Source organism: Hemibagrus wyckioides, linkage group LG25 (genome assembly GCF_019097595.1).
Source record: "Hemibagrus wyckioides isolate EC202008001 linkage group LG25, SWU_Hwy_1.0, whole genome shotgun sequence".
NCBI classification, from domain to species: domain Eukaryota; kingdom Metazoa; phylum Chordata; class Actinopteri; order Siluriformes; family Bagridae; genus Hemibagrus; species Hemibagrus wyckioides.
This window is the reverse complement of record NC_080734.1, coordinates 15149295-15167635: the sequence shown is the minus strand read 5'-3', so window position 1 is coordinate 15167635 and position 18341 is coordinate 15149295. Positions and strand designations below refer to the sequence as shown.

The window sequence follows — 18341 nt, the reverse complement described above, 5'->3', positions numbered from 1 at the left end:
GAGATCGGGAATACTGATTCATATTATTCTAACAAAATTATTATCAAGGCATTTTATTTATCAGTTTATTTTTACTCACAGTTACTGAATATTATATTATATTATATTATATTATATTATATTATATTATATTATATTATATTATATTATATTATATTATATTATATTATATTATATTATATTATAGTTTGAGCTACTGATTTATAATATAAGTGGTGCTTTTGGCTCTTTGATGCAGGTCATGGAACTTCCTCTTGTCACTGCTTGAGTCGTGATATCGCCACATTACTCTGCTTATTATAAAGTTTGCCGTTTGTGAGTTAACACTGTGTCTGTGTGTTGCTCCAGCTTCGAGCTCATGCTGTGGACATTAACGGCAATCAGATGGAGAATCCCATCGATATTGTCATCAATGTCATCGACATGAACGACAACAGACCAGAGTTTTCCCATCAGATCTGGAACGGCACAGTGGACGAAGGCGCCAAGCCAGGTACTTAGACCACACACACTCACTGTCGGACACAGCTGAAATTCTAATCCTCACTTATATCACGAGCGAGTTTGGTGCACCTGCTAGTTGTTGGTCTGACAGATGGCCACCGTTGTACGAAATCCAAACCAAATCACTGTTTCTCTCCACTGCATGCAGGCACTTTTGTGATGACAGTCACAGCACAAGATAAGGACGACCCTAACACAGCCAACGGCATGCTGAGATACAAGATCCTCTCTCAGAGTCCTGAGACTCCGTCTACCAACATGTTCACCATCAATAACAAGACAGGCAAAATCATCACCGTAGCCGCAGGCCTCGACAGAGAGGTGGGTGTGGGTGTGTGTGTGTGTGTGTAGAGAAAGGTTTTCTCCAGTGTCAACGTCTTGCAATACCATCCTTCACTGTTTTTATTCTCGCTGTGTGTGTGTGTGTGTGTGTGTGTGTGCGCGCGTGTGTGTGAGTAGAAAGTGTCCCAGTACACCCTGATCATCCAGGCCACTGATATGGAAGGAAATCCAACATATGGCCTGTCCAACACTGCCACTGCTATCATACGGCTGCTTGACGTCAACGACAACGCCCCGGAGTTCACCAGAGACACAGTGAGTTTATTGTGCATGTCCACCTACTTATAAACACAGTGAGAAAGCCAGACATGTGTTTCCTGTTCATTCAGAAACACAAAAAGGTTTTGTCTTTGTCCCAGTTTCAAATCAGTTGAGATGTGAACTACCTACAAAACTACCCTGAAATCTGTACACAACTTTTAAACTTTTATTTGTTGTTGTTGTGTACTCTATGGAATTTAAAGTGGAAGCTACACCAGGCATCATTTCAGTATTTCAGGCTCTTGGATGTGTGTACCTACGGTCATGTTGACCAGGACATTATTAACCCTGTTAAAGAAACTTTGCTTGAATGCACATATTGTCATGGGATTGTACCTGAAGCTTTCCCACAGCCTCCAGATGTCCCAGCTAGTGCTGAACCACAGGATCATCAGGGGACAGTAATGTTACATTTGATTTCTTAAATGTGTCCTGCCGTTGTGTCCATCTTATTCTGGCTGAAGCAGATGTCAGCAATACTAATCTTTAGGGAAATGGCATCAGATCAGGAAGTTAATCCTGGCAGCTAGTAGAGAGAGAGAGAGAGAGAGAGAGAGAGAGGAGGTAATGGTTTTTATTCCACTGTATGAAACATTTCAGAATCTTCATAACACAACATGTTGGAGATTTAAGTGTACACTGTGGAGAGGTAAAGTAGACCCAAATGATCATGTTAACAACGCTGATGTTGCTGTGGAGCAAATTTTTAACATTTGTCACACGGTTGTTTGCACAGTGTGAGAACACTGACATACTTCCATCGCAATTTACCACCCTGTTAATCTCTCTCTCTCTCTCTCTCTCTCTCTGTCTCTCTCTGTCTCTCTCACTCCCCACCAATTCTTCTCACCTTAGTTCTACGGAGAAGTGCCTGAGAACCGTGTGAATGTGATTGTGTCTAATCTGACAGTAACAGATAAAGACAAGCCAGGCACTCCAGCCTGGAACGCAGTGTATCGCATCACATCCGGAGACCCGACCGGACGCTTCTCCATCCCCACCGACCCCACCACTAACGAGGGCCTTGTCACGGTGGTTAAGGTAAGTCCTTACACAATTTGTTTGGCATTGTCTCCAGTGATTTCACACATGCACACTTAACAACAGTTCCCATAGAAACAAAAGCAGTCAACAAGCCACGCCGCCTCTTCATCAGCGATAAACAGTTCTAAGTGTTTTAATCACAAAAGGAGCCATTCAGTAATTATTAGTCCTCTCTGGGTGTATATGGACACTAATATCCTCTTATTTTAAAGGCCATACAGTCCATTTTAAACCATTGTATAACCGTTTTGTTTGTATGTGTGTTTTTCTCCCAGCCTGTAGACTACGAGTTAAATCGTTCGTATTTGTTAACCGTGGTAGCCGAGAACGAAGTGCCACTGGCGGGAGGAATCCACCGCACACGCCAGTCCACAGCCACCATTTCCATACGCATCACTGATGTGAACGAGAGTCCCAACTTTGAGCCCAACCCCAAACAGATCAAGCTGGACGAGGGACTTCCCGCAGGGTCGATGCTCACCACATTTATAGCTCACGACCCTGACAGACACATGCAGCAGAGTATCAGGTAAACACACACACACACATATATATTCACTCGCTAAAACAAAATTACATAAATCAGTGCTGCGTGACAGACACATATAGCAGAGTGTCAGACGGAGACAGACGCACTGTCTTCCCCATAAACATGCGCCCACACACTCACTCACTTATAGGCCGTCTCAGCCTCAGACGCTTTGAGGTCTGAAGCTTTGAAGCTGCCACTGAAGCTTTGAGGTATGTTTTACCACAATACTTACCAGTTTCAAAACTTTCCAGTTTTATTCTCATCAGCTACACATATGCACCTTAGGCCAAAATTTGAACGCTGTGACAGCAATAAACTTTTCAGACAAAGTAAAAGTGTCACTGGATTAGGGAAAAAAGTGGGGGTTTGGTTTTGTTATGTTCTGTTATTTGGTTGGTAAAGTTCTAGCTTCATGTTTATATGATTAAAATCTGCAGCATTAAATTGTAAATGGAGTCGTACTAGGATTCACACATTTATGTTTGACATGAAACATGACTATATGTCACACCTGCATCTTCTCTGTATTTAGACACGCCCTTACACAACTCCTTAATCATTGACCTGCGATGCTTCTTCCTATTTTTATATCACAGTCCTACTGTTTACCTCCTATGGCCGCTTAACTGTTTGCTTGGGAACACTTTCAAAATGTTCTTTGCATTATTTTTGGTCATCAGTTTTCATCTGGATTGGATCTTTTTTCAAAAAGCTTGGGCTTTATACATCTAAAACAGTCTGGAATGAGGTTTTAACAAACACCTGCACATGCACAGATTTCCTTTTTGCAGTGTGGCATCAGGCAGCAGCATATATCATGCAAATAATGCAAATAAAGGGGTGAGTAAATCACTGGCCTGTGACAAGCAGATCTTTACGGTGGTGTGAAGCTCACCATACGCTATTACATTACGTTAGGTGCCACTGTTCAGACATGTCGCTTTGGTTTCCAGCCCACTAATAATAAAGGAATAGGCAACACCTTTGGAGCATTTACTAGACTATTGGGCTATTGGTCTAATAGATGTATGATTTGGGTGCTTAAGAGATATCAGTACACTTAAACTGATAGTTGTATATGATAGGATGTATTTGAATTTTTTAATCAGAATTTTTAAGCATGCCCCTCTGTGTTGTAGGTACTCAAAGTTATTTGACCCAGCTAACTGGTTGGAAATTGACCCAAATAATGGGCGAATCTCCACCATCGCCCTACTTGACCGTGAATCCCCGTACGTCAGAAACAACCTCTACAACGCCACCTTTATGGCCTCTGATAATGGTGAGTAGTGTGTGTGTATGTATGTGTGTGTGTGTGTGTGTGTGTGTGTGGGTTGCAACTCAGTTTCAATCCATTACAGGTTACACAGTGGATGAGTAACTCCATTGATCTGAGCTGAGGGGAACAATTATGAGCTAATAGCATGAGCACAGAAACAACCATACACATAGACACACAATTAATCCCAGACACTTTCAATGGCCAAAATTCCTTACATGAATCCTAGAACGAAAGCATACATCGGTTTTCTCACTTTCACACACACTCCTGTTTGTGTGAACAAGGCTGCAGATGTTTGCTTGACTCTTCTGCCATTATTGACATTCTCCTTGGAAAGAAAAAAAACCTCACACACATTTAAAAACACTCATTGCTCAGTGAAGGAGTGATCCCATCTCTGTAAACACTCTGTTAACCTGTGGTCCCACAGTGCCTCACTCACAGTAGGCCACTCATGGTGTTGGATTGTAACACTCCAGCGGCGCCGCTTCCTCTCCCGAGGCTCCCTTCATTCAGCCTGATCATCTAAAGAGGGTTGACACTTAGTGCTCTTCTCTTTTCAAGCTCTCCCCAAGTGACTGGAAATGTTCAGATGAAGAGGCAGTGGTTGCCGAATAGCTCGTGGGCAGTGTCTACTGTCTGTAATTGACAGTATCATACATCCCCTGATTACGCATGTCATAAATATTTTATACAATATCTTAGTGGTTCAAGAGTTTTTTGCTCTCACGGTCTGAAAAAATTGCCAGCCACTGTGTTGAAGAACAGGTTGTTTTCTGATCTTTCTCTTTCTCTTTTCCTCTTCTTCATCTGCAGGTATTCCTTCTGCGAGTGGAACCGGCACGCTGCAGATCTACCTGTTGGATATTAATGATAACGCGCCACGCGTCTTTCCCCAAGAAGTCGAGGTGTGTGAGAGACCCGAGCCTAACGCCATCAACATAACAGCCGTGGATGGAGACCTGAACCCCAACGCCGGGCCGTTTGCTTTCGAGCTCGCCAACCGACCCGCTGACATCCGCCGCAACTGGACGCTCACTCGTCTCAATGGTACGACACACACACACACACACACACACACCTGAATGGTATCACAGACACCTTTCCCTTCTTAATCCTTTTCCCAGAACTGTTACTGTTGCATTTTCTAATATCACAGAAGAACTGCATGATCTTGCATTTCAGCATTTCTGCTCCTTTTACCAGAGGCTAAGAAGCTGGAATTCGCTCCTGTTTTGGGGCGTCTATGTTCAGCACTGCATTTCTTTGTCATGTCACACTCCACAGTGGTGCTTAATGGCTCACACAGGGCTTTAAGAAGTTTTGTATTTCTGTTTTTCCCTAGCCTACTAAGGGCAATATATTCATAGAAAAGTTCCTAAACCAAAAACACACACACAAATCTTTAAAGTAAATGATGCTCTCTGAGACGCTTGCTCATAAGCGTCTAAAATGTCTATGTAAGATCATCCCAAAAGCGGTAAAAAAAAACATCTCGCACTGAAGTCCTGACTCATTTTTATATCAGAGTTGCAGAGATAAAATAATTCATTTGTTTACACTGATTGAAAAGTCCGAAAGGTTTTTACTTTTCAAAGCATTTCCCTTGCGACACAGTGAAGTACGTTTTGTAATTACTTGTCATTTATGTCAGTTTGATGGTATATAACACTAATGGTAATGAAATTTTCATTCATACGTCTTCAGTAACCTCTTTTTCTCGGTCAGAGTAGCAGTGGTTTCTGGTGCAGGGCAAAAAATACACTTATTCACACCCTCATTCACACTGTCGGGCAATGCAGCATAGCCAAGCCGCTTCCCAGCATGCTTTTGGGAAGTAGTTGGAAAGTGGTAGATTATGTGAAACTCCACGCAGACAGTAACCCGAGCTCACGAAACGAAGTGGAAATGTGAGCCAGCAAGACTTCTCGCTATATCTCCCTTAAAGAACTTTAAATCCATTTAGAAAAAAAAAAACATTAAAAAGTCAGTAAAACTTTCATTCTTTAGTTTTATTCGTGCTTTAACATTGATGTCAATATGTAAAGAAAATACATTATTAAAGTGAATTCAAGCTCATGTAGCTGTTTTTTCTGTCTTAGGCGACTATGTCCAGTTGAGTCTGAAAATCGGGTACCTCCAGAGCGGAATCTACGAGGTCCCCATCATCATCACGGACTCTGGAAACCTGCCGATGGCCAACACCTCACATCTGCGTGTGAAGGTGTGCCAGTGTGATCACCATGGAGACTGTGTGGACATGGAGCGCATCATGGCTGCCGGTTTGGGTACCGGGGCCATCATAGCCATCCTTATCTGCATCATCATCCTGCTGGGTGAGTTATTCCCTGCCGTGTATATAAAGCTCTATATGTCTAAAGTGTTTATGCTTTAGGGAAAGAGGACACAGAATGGGAGTTTTATCACCAGCGAGACTCCCTTTATGCTAAAGGCTATGCGTGACTCATTTTCTGTCGTATTCTCTCTCTCTCTGTGTGTGTGTGTGTGTGTCTATTTGCCTATCTACTCTCTGTGCTCTGTGTGTAGTGCTAGTGCTGATGTTTGTGATGTGGATGAAGAGGAGAGATAAGGAGCGGCAGGCGAAGCAGCTGCTGATCGACCCGGAGGACGACGTGCGAGACAACATCCTCAAATACGACGAGGAGGGTGGAGGAGAGGAGGACCAGGTATAAACAACTTTCATATGGTATAAAAACTACCAAAGAAAGCTCTCTCTTCCTTGACTTTTCCTCACCTTGATGTGTGTGTGTGTGTGTGTGTGTGTGTTTGCGAGTACAGGATTATGATCTGAGTCAGCTGCAGCAGCCAGACACTCTGGAGCACGACCTGGTGAAGCCAGTTGGAATTCGCCGGCTGGACGAACGCCCGCTGCACCCGGAGCCCAGCTACCCACTTCGTTCTGCTGCACCGCACCCTGGAGACATCGGAGACTTCATCCACGAGGTGTGTGTGTGTGTGTGTGTGTGTGCGCGACGATGTATCCTGTCTCGCCATATAAACTGCTGGATGGCACCAGTGATAAGAGCTAATGGTGATTGATTGGCTAATTGGACTTCAATCCTATTAGTTTAGATGGACATTAGGCTGGCTTAGGTATTCAGTATCGTCCTCTGTGGTTTGTGGATGAGCATGTTCTACACACACACACACACACACACACACACACAGGGGAGAGCAAGAGAAAGAGATCCTTTCAAGCAATAAATTGTACTGGGAGCCCAGTAGGGAAGAGTGCGAAAAATCTTTGAAACTGGAAATGAATTAAATATTAGATACAAGCTTAAATAACTGCACTTAAGCAGGTACTCCTCCATTGAAGTTGAGAAGAAATATATCTGGCACCATGGTCAGTTTTCTCCAGTGTATTCCTCTAGTATTTTATTAGTACACAGTCAGAGTGGTATTAAGTCAGTAGTGTGCAGTTCAGCCTGATATTCACTACATAGCATGATATTCACTACACTGATGTTCACTATAGATTATGTGAGTATTAGGTGTGTAGGGAACTGCCTATAGAATATCGTTAACGCAGCACAGAATAGCTGGTATGTGTCTCAACACCAGGGCCATTTCAGAAGCAGTCTCACAGACACGTTTTTGTACTGCTTGTACAGAATCAAAGGAAACACTTCACATTCACCAAGCAGTTGCGAGGCCTAGTGTGAGAAAATCATTTCCCAGAACTCCTGTCTTTCCCATGATTCTATTCTCATCTACTCATCTCCTTCCCTCTCCGCCGCGCTCAATTCCTCATCTCCTCGCCATTCTTTCCATCCTACTTCCCCCTCCTTTTCTGACCACAGCTGTCCTTTACCATCTTTCCGTTTCTCATTTTCCTCCCAAGGCTACAACACTCGAGTGCCCTGCAATATGTTCATGCAGCACGTGAGATCTTTCCGGATGGCACTGTGAATATTTTAGAAAGTTGTCTTGTAAAGAGGATTTTTTTTTTAAAGAAAACTCTTCAGCTTTTTTCTTCCTTCCTTCCTTCTTCAGGGTCTGAAGGCGGCCGATACGGACCCCACGGCTCCCCCATACGACTCCCTGCTGGTGTTCGACTACGAGGGCAGCGGCTCCACCGCCGGCTCACTCAGCTCACTGCACTCATCCAGCTCCGGAGGCGAGCAGGACTACGACTACCTCAACGAATGGGGACCGCGGTTTCGCAAACTAGCCGACATGTACGGCGGAAACGACGACTAGAGCGGCAAGGTGTTACAGAAACAAAATTTAAATAGAAACAACAACAAAAAAGCGGCACTTTTATAACACGGGACACGGGACAGTGTGTAAAATCAGAACGGAAAATGTTTCCCCATGACAGAATGAGACAGAGGGGAAGAGAGGAAGATCACCATGGCAACACTACTGGCTCTTTCCAGGCTTTGTGCCGAAGCCAAAGAGCGCAAGGTGATGGAATCTGGACTCCATCTCTGGATCAGGCCAGTTTGTTGCCCGAGTTTATGGGACCATCGGTGCAAAAAAAACAAAAAAAAAATTTTAAAAATTAAAATAAAAAAAATGTAAAACAAAAAAGAAAAACGCTGAAGGAATGCTCAAAGAACTTTGAACTGAACGCTCAGTTACACTTGAATCTCACAGTACAGAAGCACTGGGATATTACGTGCCTTTTTGTACATTTTTTGATTGATTGGTTTCCATTCATTGGCTTTATTGGCTCTGAGTTTTGGAGTAGTTCTGTTGTGAGCCTGTTTATAGAATATGGTTATGCTTCAACACGCTTCTGTTTATACATCACTGCATGGCGCCGTTAGACGCCATCACGCCTCACCCCCCGAAGGAGAATCCGAGACTGAGAGAACAGCATTGTACAGTACGCTAGAAATTAGATGTCAAGGTTCATGTTTTTTTATTTTTTGCAATTTTTTTTCCACCAAAAGTTTAACTTATGCAGCCGATGCAAAAGATCATTGTTTTGGTAGCGAAATTTTTCGTTGTTGTTGATAGGATAAATTCCTTATTTTTTATTATTATTATTATTATTATTATTATTATTATTATTATTTTGGGTTATTTTTTATGTGACATCTTGTTTCACAAATAAAACTTGTTATTTTTGTTCGATCTCCATCTGCCTTAGTCCACCTATGGTATTCTTTCATTTTTTATTTTTTATTTTTTTTTTTTTGCACTGTAAATTAAATGGTGTGTACATAGGGTTTGTTTTTCCTCTTTTTTTTGTAGTCTATAAGAAAGTACACGGAGTTGTATATGTATAATTTGACTACAGAACAAAGGGGTTTTTTTGTTTGTTTGTTTTTTTGGGGTTTTTTTTGCATGTTTTTATCTTTTCCAGTATAAAAAAAAAAGGTATTTCCAAAATTGATTTACCCACAGAAACATGTCCACATGTGTACTGTTGGAGAGACACAGCACCAGCGAGGCAGCAGTTTGATCCAGATCTGTGTATAACTCTTCCTTTTTTTTTTTTGCCTGGTCAGGCTTCATGTACCAGCGAATTCGATTTAGTTTTTTAAAATGGCCGACTTTTGTCAAAATTATTTCATCCCACCAGTCCACTGATATACACAGATTGGTGGAATCTGGTAGTCTGGTATGTCAAATGGTTTGAGATTACTGCTGGAGTAATAGATGGAGATGGGAGGCATTTTGGGAATCATTGCTGCTGTCTCTCCATTTAAACACTAAAGTGTGTGTGTGTGTGTGTGTGTGGGTGTTGATTACAAGCTGTACTCACAGAAGGGCCAAGCAGTATGGAGGTAATTACCTGTCAAATGTAATTAGAACTAAATGCAGTGCCAAAATGGTTTTTTTTTTTCCTTTTAATGAATTACAAGTCTGTCGTAAATTTGAACTTTTAAGAATTATTTTTTACCCATGTACTGTACAGCCCCATTTTTTTTACAGCGTATTATTTTACATTCATGGCATGTTGTGTTTCAGCGCCGCCTTCTCAGCTCTCTGGAGCTATGCGCTTGGATTAAAAAAAACGCAGTCAAAGGTTTCATTTAAAAGCATCACATGCTGTAACTCGACATAAGCAGCTTTTCTGTCAGTGTAGCAGGAAAGAGTTCACTGATTATGATTTTCAGAATTGCTCACGGAACAGATACAGGTGTAAAGATCTGCGTATGGGTTCTTCATTGCATTTACGTACGATTTGACAGGAAATCTCCATAGAGCAGCCCTTTGGCGCCTGAAAGAACCGGTGTGTGTGTCGTTGCTTAATACACACTCAGGTGACTTGACAGCAGGAAGTTGATCGACGGCTGCTGAGTGATTGGCAGCTATGAAGAGTTCAGTGAGCTTGTTTACTGTTAACTGTTGATGTTATGACCCATCGCTGACCATCTGGCCAATAAAAGTTTAATTTTTGGATATCCTCTTGACTTTTTTTTTTTTTTTTTTTTATGAGTGCTTTTAATCGTAATTTTTAATATTCATTTTATCGCTTACATTTTATTATATGTAACGGTATTATACTACAACAGTTGTTGTTTCAACAACTTCCTGCAGATGTTAAATAATAGTTGGCTGGGAGCCTGAAAAGGGAAAATAAAACACATTTCATCTAATATTCCTAATTATTTATAATTATACCAGTTTGGATTCCACTCCCAGTCCATCTAGTCATTTAGGCAAATTATTGTATTCCGGTGGCTGCAGATATTTAATTAGTGAGCGTGTGTGTCCATGCATCCTGCATGATAGGGTAGAAATATGAGCACACACACACACACACAAATATTCTCTGTGACTCCCAAATCACGCCTCTAGAAGCTGTCCTTGGTCTGTCACTCTCTCTTCTTCTTTTCTGCCTTTCCAGGAATTGGGATTATTGTGCCAACATCAAAGTGCTGCCTCCTTCTGTCCCTGCACTTGTGTGAGACTGAGCGAGTGACAGTGTGCAAAGGCATCAGGCCCAGGCTTGATGCTGCAGCTCATATAAATCAGGCAGAACGACTAGCACTCCTCCTGCATCCGTCCTGCCCTTGTGCCTGCGACATACCTTCTATAGGTTTTCTATACGTTTTAGGCTGCTTCGTATTTGTTCCCCCGCCTTGCTCCCTTCTCTCGTCGCGCTTGTTTTCATTAAAAATCTCGGGCCGTTGGTCTGCGCTCTCTCATCTCCTTGTTAGGCGAGAGCAGTGTGCACGTGAGTGTACGTGTTAAGAGAGTGAGTCAGTTGGAGTCTCAGAGGCTAAAAATAAGCTGCGCTCTGCTGGCTTGAGGATGGAGATGACATTGATCAACTGATACAGGGATAGGAGTCTCTCTCTCTCTCTCTGTCTCTCACGCTCTCTCTCGCTCACTCACTCTCTTTTTATCCTGCGGTCTTTTCTCTCCCAGTACGTTCTCATGCCCTGGTTATGTAGACCGGATTTCAACAGCTCCACTGTGGTGTGTATATAAGGCTCTCAAATCTGATTTTCATCCAAGCGCTGTCTCACACATCACTGATTGTGCTGTGTTTGCCCGGGTTGCACTGGCAGTATTATAAGCTAACATCTAAATGTTCCAGATGTCTACATACACAACAAGACACATTCACAGCACCTCATTACAATCATCCGTTGCACCTCTAATGACTTTAATCCAGGGCCCTGTTTTCTGTCTCACTGTGTGTTCTAGTCTTTCACATATGGCTGAGGGTTGGATTTGTTTGCTAGGCCAAGGAAACTTTGCTAATTCTACAAAGTTTGGGCCCATGCGGCGGCATTAATGGATCCTGCAGATATTAAAGATAGCAGTTTATCAGAATGTGATTTTCTGTGCAGCTCTCAACATGCTCTCTCAGCTCAAGCCAGTTTTGCTGTTTATGAAACGAATTTTCCCAGTAGTATGAATCTGTTTGTTAGCCCCGTGTCTTCTTTAGCTTCTTGATATTAGCTCTAACATCTGTCATGAATTTTCTAAGAGATTTGCTTAGACTTAAGACATTTCTGAATTTCTGATTGTCATGTCAACCCCGGAAATGGTGTCCAACTATAATATACCCAGACCATAAAATTATGGCCTTCAAACATGGCTGCCACGGATTACAACATCCAATAAACACATAGAGTGTCACGTTTACATGCACAAACCTGAACCCAATCACTCAATCACAACCACATGGTATATATAAGGACTCACAAACCAACCATTTGCTGCAAAGTAAATGCTAGGTGTTAGTTCTGATTCCATTTACATTTACTGCATTTTAGTAGACTCTCCCCTCCACAGTGACTTACAGAAGTGCTTTGAAGTCTCTATCAGTGAATAAATCCTGATCCCGGTTCACTAGGTCATGGATTAAGCATACCATGGGTATAAAAATCCTGTAGCAAGAAAAGCAGACACAACACAAGGGTTTTTTTTTTCCCCCCAAGTTTTCAAGTGCTAATTTAAGTACTTTAGGAAGAGGTAGGTCTTTCAACATCGTTTGAAGGCAGTCAGTGACTCAGCTGTTCGGACATCTATGAGAAGATCGTTCCACCACCTACTGTAGGTGCCAGAAGAGAGAAGAGTCTTGATGCATGCCTTTCTTGCACCCTGAGGAACAGTGGAATCAGTCAAGCAGTACTGGAGCATCGGAGCAAGCGTGGTGCAATGCGGGGTGTGATAAGTGCCTGGAGGTAAGTGGGTGCTGGTCTGTTTTTGGTTTTATAGGCAAGCATCAGTGTTGTAAATCTGACGCTACAGGAAGCCAGTAGAGGGAGTGTAGCAGTGCTGTAGCAGAAATCAAGCCTTTCCATTATTGTAGTCTATCTGATATCTTTGTCTGTTCATCACCATAACCATTGCTTGTTTCTTGACCTCATGCTTGTCTCACATTTTGAATTATCCTGCAAATTTGTAGGGATTGTATGTGGAAGTGCTTCCCTGAAGACAAAACTATTTACTTAACTTTATCCTCAATCACAGAATCTATAGTGACCTCGTTCCTACTTACTCAGCATTTCTGTGCCCAAGAGGGCTTTAATGGAACTCTGTGATGGCGTCCCACTCAATTCAATTCGGTTTGTACAGTGCTATAATGTCTATTAACAAAGCAGCTTTACAGTATATTCAGGTTAAAAGTTGTAAATTTGAAATTGATCCCTAATGAGCAAACCAGAGGTGATCAAAGGTGAGGAAAAACTCCATAAGGTGACATGAGGAAGGAACTTTGAGAGGAACCAGACTCAAAGGGAAACCTCATCTGGGTGACATTTCATTTCATTGTCTGTACCACTTATCCGATCTATACTCGGGTCATGGGGAGCCGATCTCAGGCGTCATCGGGCATCAAGGCAGGATACACCCTGGACGGAGTGCCAACCCATCACAGGGCACACACACTCACACACACTCATTCACTCACGCAATCACACACTACGGGCAATTTAAAGACTCCAATCAGCCTAGAAGCAGGTCTTTGGACTGTGGGAGGAAACCGGAGAACCCGGAGGAAACCTAGGTGACGTGGTGATAAATAAAATATACCGTCAATAAATTTACTATATGGTCAGTTGTTTAACCAAGAAATTAATTCTAGTTATATAATGCAGTCTGTTGTGTTAAAAAGTTATGAACTGTTCACTGATGGAGATTTGAGGGCCAAACTGAGGAGGATGAAATGAATACTGAAAATGAATGAATCAATCAATTAGGAAAAAAAAGAAAGGGAAACTTCATTTCCAAGCAAATGACATCTATCAGAGAAGCAACATTCAAAACTACACATGACTGCTCTGTGTGCTCTTTAATTGGTTTCTTCAAAAGGATTTTAATTACTTCCATCGTTAAAAGCACTGTATGGAATTTTAAGCTTTACTCAACGAAGTCAGATCATGAGATCTTTCAGGAAATGGACAAAGCTGAAACATACATTTTGTTATATATACAGTATATATATATATATATATTTGACACAGAAATGTCCACATGTGCCTGCGAGCAACCCAGTAGCAGATTTCAGTTCCTCATACATTATATACATACATGCATAACATGCGTCGCCTTGCGCTCTTCATCATCCTCCCTGCTATAATATCATGCTATCTGTTTCTCTGCATTGCACTGGTCTCCGAGTGTGTCATGCATAAATAGCAGGACCGGAACATTAGCCGTGTGCTTGGTTTGCCTGTCACCCTTCACTGAATGTCTGCTTCTGAATCTTTAAACCATTACATAGCTGAGCTTTCTCAGCAGGCACTTTCTCCGTGTTATCTCTCAACCCCCTCCAGTTGGAGGTAATATTAAAGTGAGGACATGAATTCTCAGTTTAATGCTCCTCCTATATCTATCTGGCAGAAACGCAGCCATGTTATCTCGGCTCTAGCAGCGCTCCACTGTTTAATCCCGTTCCTTTAAAGAGAACAAGACAGCACAATAGAGAAAAACACAAATGTGCCATACTGTACAGTGTATATATATATATATATATATATATATATATATATATATATATATATAAATATATATATATATATATATATATATATATATATATATATATATATATATATATACAGACTGTTCCAAGAATTCACCCTTTTTCATTTGTTTTCATTTCTTAGCTCTGTCTCTGTTCGTCGTCACCTCCCTTGACATTCTTTCGTCATCTGATTGGGAGCTTTCAAAGCTAGGGATTGAGTGTGGAGTCTGAATTCATTGTCTTCTCTCTCTTCTCAGAATCCCAGAGGACAGACAGAGACGAGGCTTTATTCGCTCCTCTACACGGCCAGTATTAGGCCTGCTTTTCTGTCACAGCCCTTAACTGAAACATTACAATAAAACCACACGTGACCTGTGGTGCTTTTTTTCTTGCTCATGCTGCCATCTGATGTAATGGTTTAAAGTAGATTTTTTTTGTGTGTGTATGTGTGGTGACAGGAGATTATTTTACTGCCAGAATTCAAGAACACAACAACAGTGTAATCGTTAAACAAGATTCCTTTCTCTCTGGCATAGATTTCCGCACTTAAATCCGTCCTATTTGTTCACGTTTTGCTGTCCTGTTCAGAAAATACGCACAAGTTGATTTTGTTTACTCGCATATTTGACGTCCAACAGATCGTATTCAACCATATGCCGAGCAAATTTGACTCTTTTATTATAAAAAAATAAGCTTTGCACTGTAATTTAAAGCTCCACTGAATAGGATTTTTTTTCCTTGTTGTTAATGTGAAATGAGTGAAAGCTTAAATAAAATGAATAAATAAAATCATTATTGTTGAGTCAGAGGACAAAAAAATGTGATGTTTCCTCTGCTGCACGGAGATGTACTAAAAAAATCAAGTAACAGTTATTTACCGTCTATTATTTATGTTGTATCAGGTCAGATGTGGTCATACACAAGCTCACTTATCATTGCAATGTAAAATTAGGCACGTAAAAAAAGTCAGATTCTACTGTGATGGACAGGAGCCAGCCAATCATGAGAGAGAGAGAGAGAGGGAGAGAGAGAGAGAGTAACAGTGTGACCCAAACTGGGGTCTGAATGAACATGAAAACTTGATACTGTAATAGCAAGAGCGATTTAGGAAGAATTTTCATGTTTGTTTCAATACAGCCAGTTTATTCAGGTTGATTATTCAAATGTGAATTATTATGGAGTTAGAAACTAGAAATCATGTGATTAGCTGGCTAGTGACTGATGAGTTTCTCTGAAATATTTATTTACAACTAGGTCATATCACAGACATACTGTGCAGCATGTGATACGGCGGTCTTGAATTCTCTCTGATTGCATAATGCCTGATTAATCTGCTGTGGCTCTTTAGTCACAAACCCATCATACATTTATAAGACAGTTATAAGAATGAAACATTTTGCAAGACTTATCACCTGCTATACCATTGTGCAGAAGAGAGCACAAATCCAAACAGACTAGCTTCTTCCTGCTAACACACTTGAAGTTCCAGATGACATGTTTTAGAAGACGAGTTAAAAAGAGGTTTTCCATCCAAAGAGAGAGAGAGACGGAGAGAGAGAGAGAGCATATATGTACATGAATACATGAATAAAGGGCTAATGATGGAGTATACTATGATGGCCAAAACAACACCATTGAATCAGTAATGGAACGTGAAGCGTTTTTGGTCTTCATGCTCCTTGTTGTTGCAAGCTGCAAAATGATGATAAACCCTTGAGCATATCTTCCATATAGTGAAGCATGGTGGTGGTATCATCACATTATGAGGATTCTTTGCATTAGCAGTGGCTGAATAACTGCACTGGTTTGATGGCAAGGTTCTGAATCCAAGAAGAAAACCTGTTCCAATCTGCAAAATACTTGAGACCTTGATACTGGTTCACCTTGTAAGAGGACAATAACTCTAAACATGCTGACAAAAAGATACACAGGACTGCTTCATAAACAAGAACCGAATGTGATTGAATTGCACAGTTCTCTCAGGTGAAAGACAGGAGTCTAAAAGAAGGCATATGAACATTTCACAGGAAAATAATCCATACAAAATGAAAGAGCATTCTGGTGTGGAGTCAAAGAAGCTCACTGCTTATTCTATTACACTGTATAATGCTTTATATTGATTATTTCCAAATGTTAGAAGGCAACCGAGGAATCACGATGTGTGTGTGTGTGTGTGTGTGTGTGTCAGTATGTGCACAAGTGTGTGTGTGTGTGTGTCAGTATGTGCGCAAGGGTTTGTGTGTATGTGTGTGCATACTCTTATTTTACCCACCTGACCATCTGGCCTGCATCGTCTCTGACCCAGCAGCCATCTGTGCTTAATCCTGGATCCACCTCCATTCTGCTATCATCTCTTTCTCTCTCTCTCTCTCTCTCTCTCTCTTTCTCTCTTTTTCTCACTCTCTCACAAACACACACACACATGCACAGAACCCGATGAAAAAGTTTCAATTTAATACTTTCACAATCCCTGGAGTGAAGGGAGCGATTGCAGTTAAAGATCTACACTTTGACATGACGAGGTCAAGCCAACCTATTTCCAAAAGGTGATTTTATTGATATTTTACTGTATATATATATATATATATATATATATATACTATATTGCCAAAAGTATTCGCTCACCTGCCTTGACTCGCATATGAACTTAAGTGACATCCCATTCCTAATCCATAGGGTTCAATATGACGTCGGTCCACCCTTTGCAGCTATAACAGCTTCAACTCTTCTGGGAAGGCTGTCCACAAGGTTTAGGAGTGTGTTTATGGGAATTTTTAACCATTCTTCCAGAAGCGCATTTGTGAGGTCACACACTGATGTTGGACGAGAAGGCCTGTCTCTCAGTCTCCGCTCTAATTCATCCCAAAGGTGTTCTATCGGGTTGAGGTCAGGACTCTGTGCAGGCCAGTCAAGTTCATCCACACCAGACTCTGTCATCCATGTCTTTATGGACCTTGCTTTGTACACTGGTGCACAGTCATGTTGGAAGAGGAAGGGGCCAGCTCCAAACTGTTCCCACAAAGTTGGGAGCATGGAATTGTCCAAAATGTCTTGGTATGCTGAAGCATTCAGAGTTCCTTTCACTGGAACTAAGGGGCCAAGCCCAGCTCCTGAAAAACAACCCCACACCATAATCCCCCCTCCACCAAACTTTACACTTGGCACAATGCAGTCAGACAAGTACTGTTCTCCTGGCAACCACCAAACCCAGACTCGTCCATCAGATTGCCAGATGGAGAAGCGCGATTCGTCACTCCAGAGAACGCGTCTCCACTGCTCTAGAGTCCAGTGGCGGCGTGCTTTACACCACTGCATCCGACGCTTTGCATTGCACTTGGTGATGTATGGCTTGGATGCAGCTGCTTGGCCATGGAAACCCATTCCATGAAGCTCTCTGCGCACTGTTCTTGAGCTAATCTGAAGGCCACATGAAGTTTGGAGGTCTGTAGCGATTGACTCTGCAGAAAGTTGGCGACCTCTTCGCACTATGCGCCTCAGCATCCGCTGACCCCGCTCCGTCAGTTTACGTGGCCTACCACTTCGTGGCTGAGTTGCTGTCGTTCCCAAACACTTCCACGTTCTTATAATACAGCTGACAGTTGACTTTGGAATATTTAGGAGCGAGGAAATTTCACGACTGGATTTGTTGCACAGGTGGCATCCTATCACAGTTCCACGCTGGAATTCACTGAGCTCCTGAGAGCGACCCATTCTTTCACAAATGTTTGTAAAAACAGTCTGCATGCCTAGGTGCTTGATTTTATACACCTGTGGCCATGGAAGTGATTGGAACACCTGATTCTGATTATTTGGATGGGTGAGCGAATACTTTTGGCAATATAGTGTATATATATATATATATATTAAAGAATCTTAATGTACAGTTACCATGGAATCTAAAAGAGAACATTATTTATGCAGTTATAAAAACCTGATATCTTTCAAAAGCTAATGTCACGTCTGTTATCTGT

The 18341-nt window shown here is 41.7% G+C and overlaps 1 protein-coding gene across 1 annotated transcript in view; it reads left to right on the top strand.

Annotated features, from left to right (window-relative positions):
* The window catches only part of cdh2 (cadherin 2, type 1, N-cadherin (neuronal)), a 46219-nt gene extending 35873 nt beyond the window's left edge, over positions 1-10346 (top strand). The window contains exons 6-16 of the mRNA XM_058379295.1: positions 349-493; positions 653-825; positions 964-1101; positions 1963-2148; positions 2427-2680; positions 3823-3965; positions 4782-5015; positions 6068-6301; positions 6513-6652; positions 6765-6929; positions 7983-10346. Coding sequence (XP_058235278.1) covers positions 349-493; positions 653-825; positions 964-1101; positions 1963-2148; positions 2427-2680; positions 3823-3965; positions 4782-5015; positions 6068-6301; positions 6513-6652; positions 6765-6929; positions 7983-8189 — 2019 coding nt within the window. The 3' untranslated portion in view covers positions 8190-10346. The remainder of the gene's footprint in view (positions 1-348; positions 494-652; positions 826-963; positions 1102-1962; positions 2149-2426; positions 2681-3822; positions 3966-4781; positions 5016-6067; positions 6302-6512; positions 6653-6764; positions 6930-7982) is intronic.
* The last annotated feature ends 7995 nt before the right edge of the window (positions 10347-18341 follow it).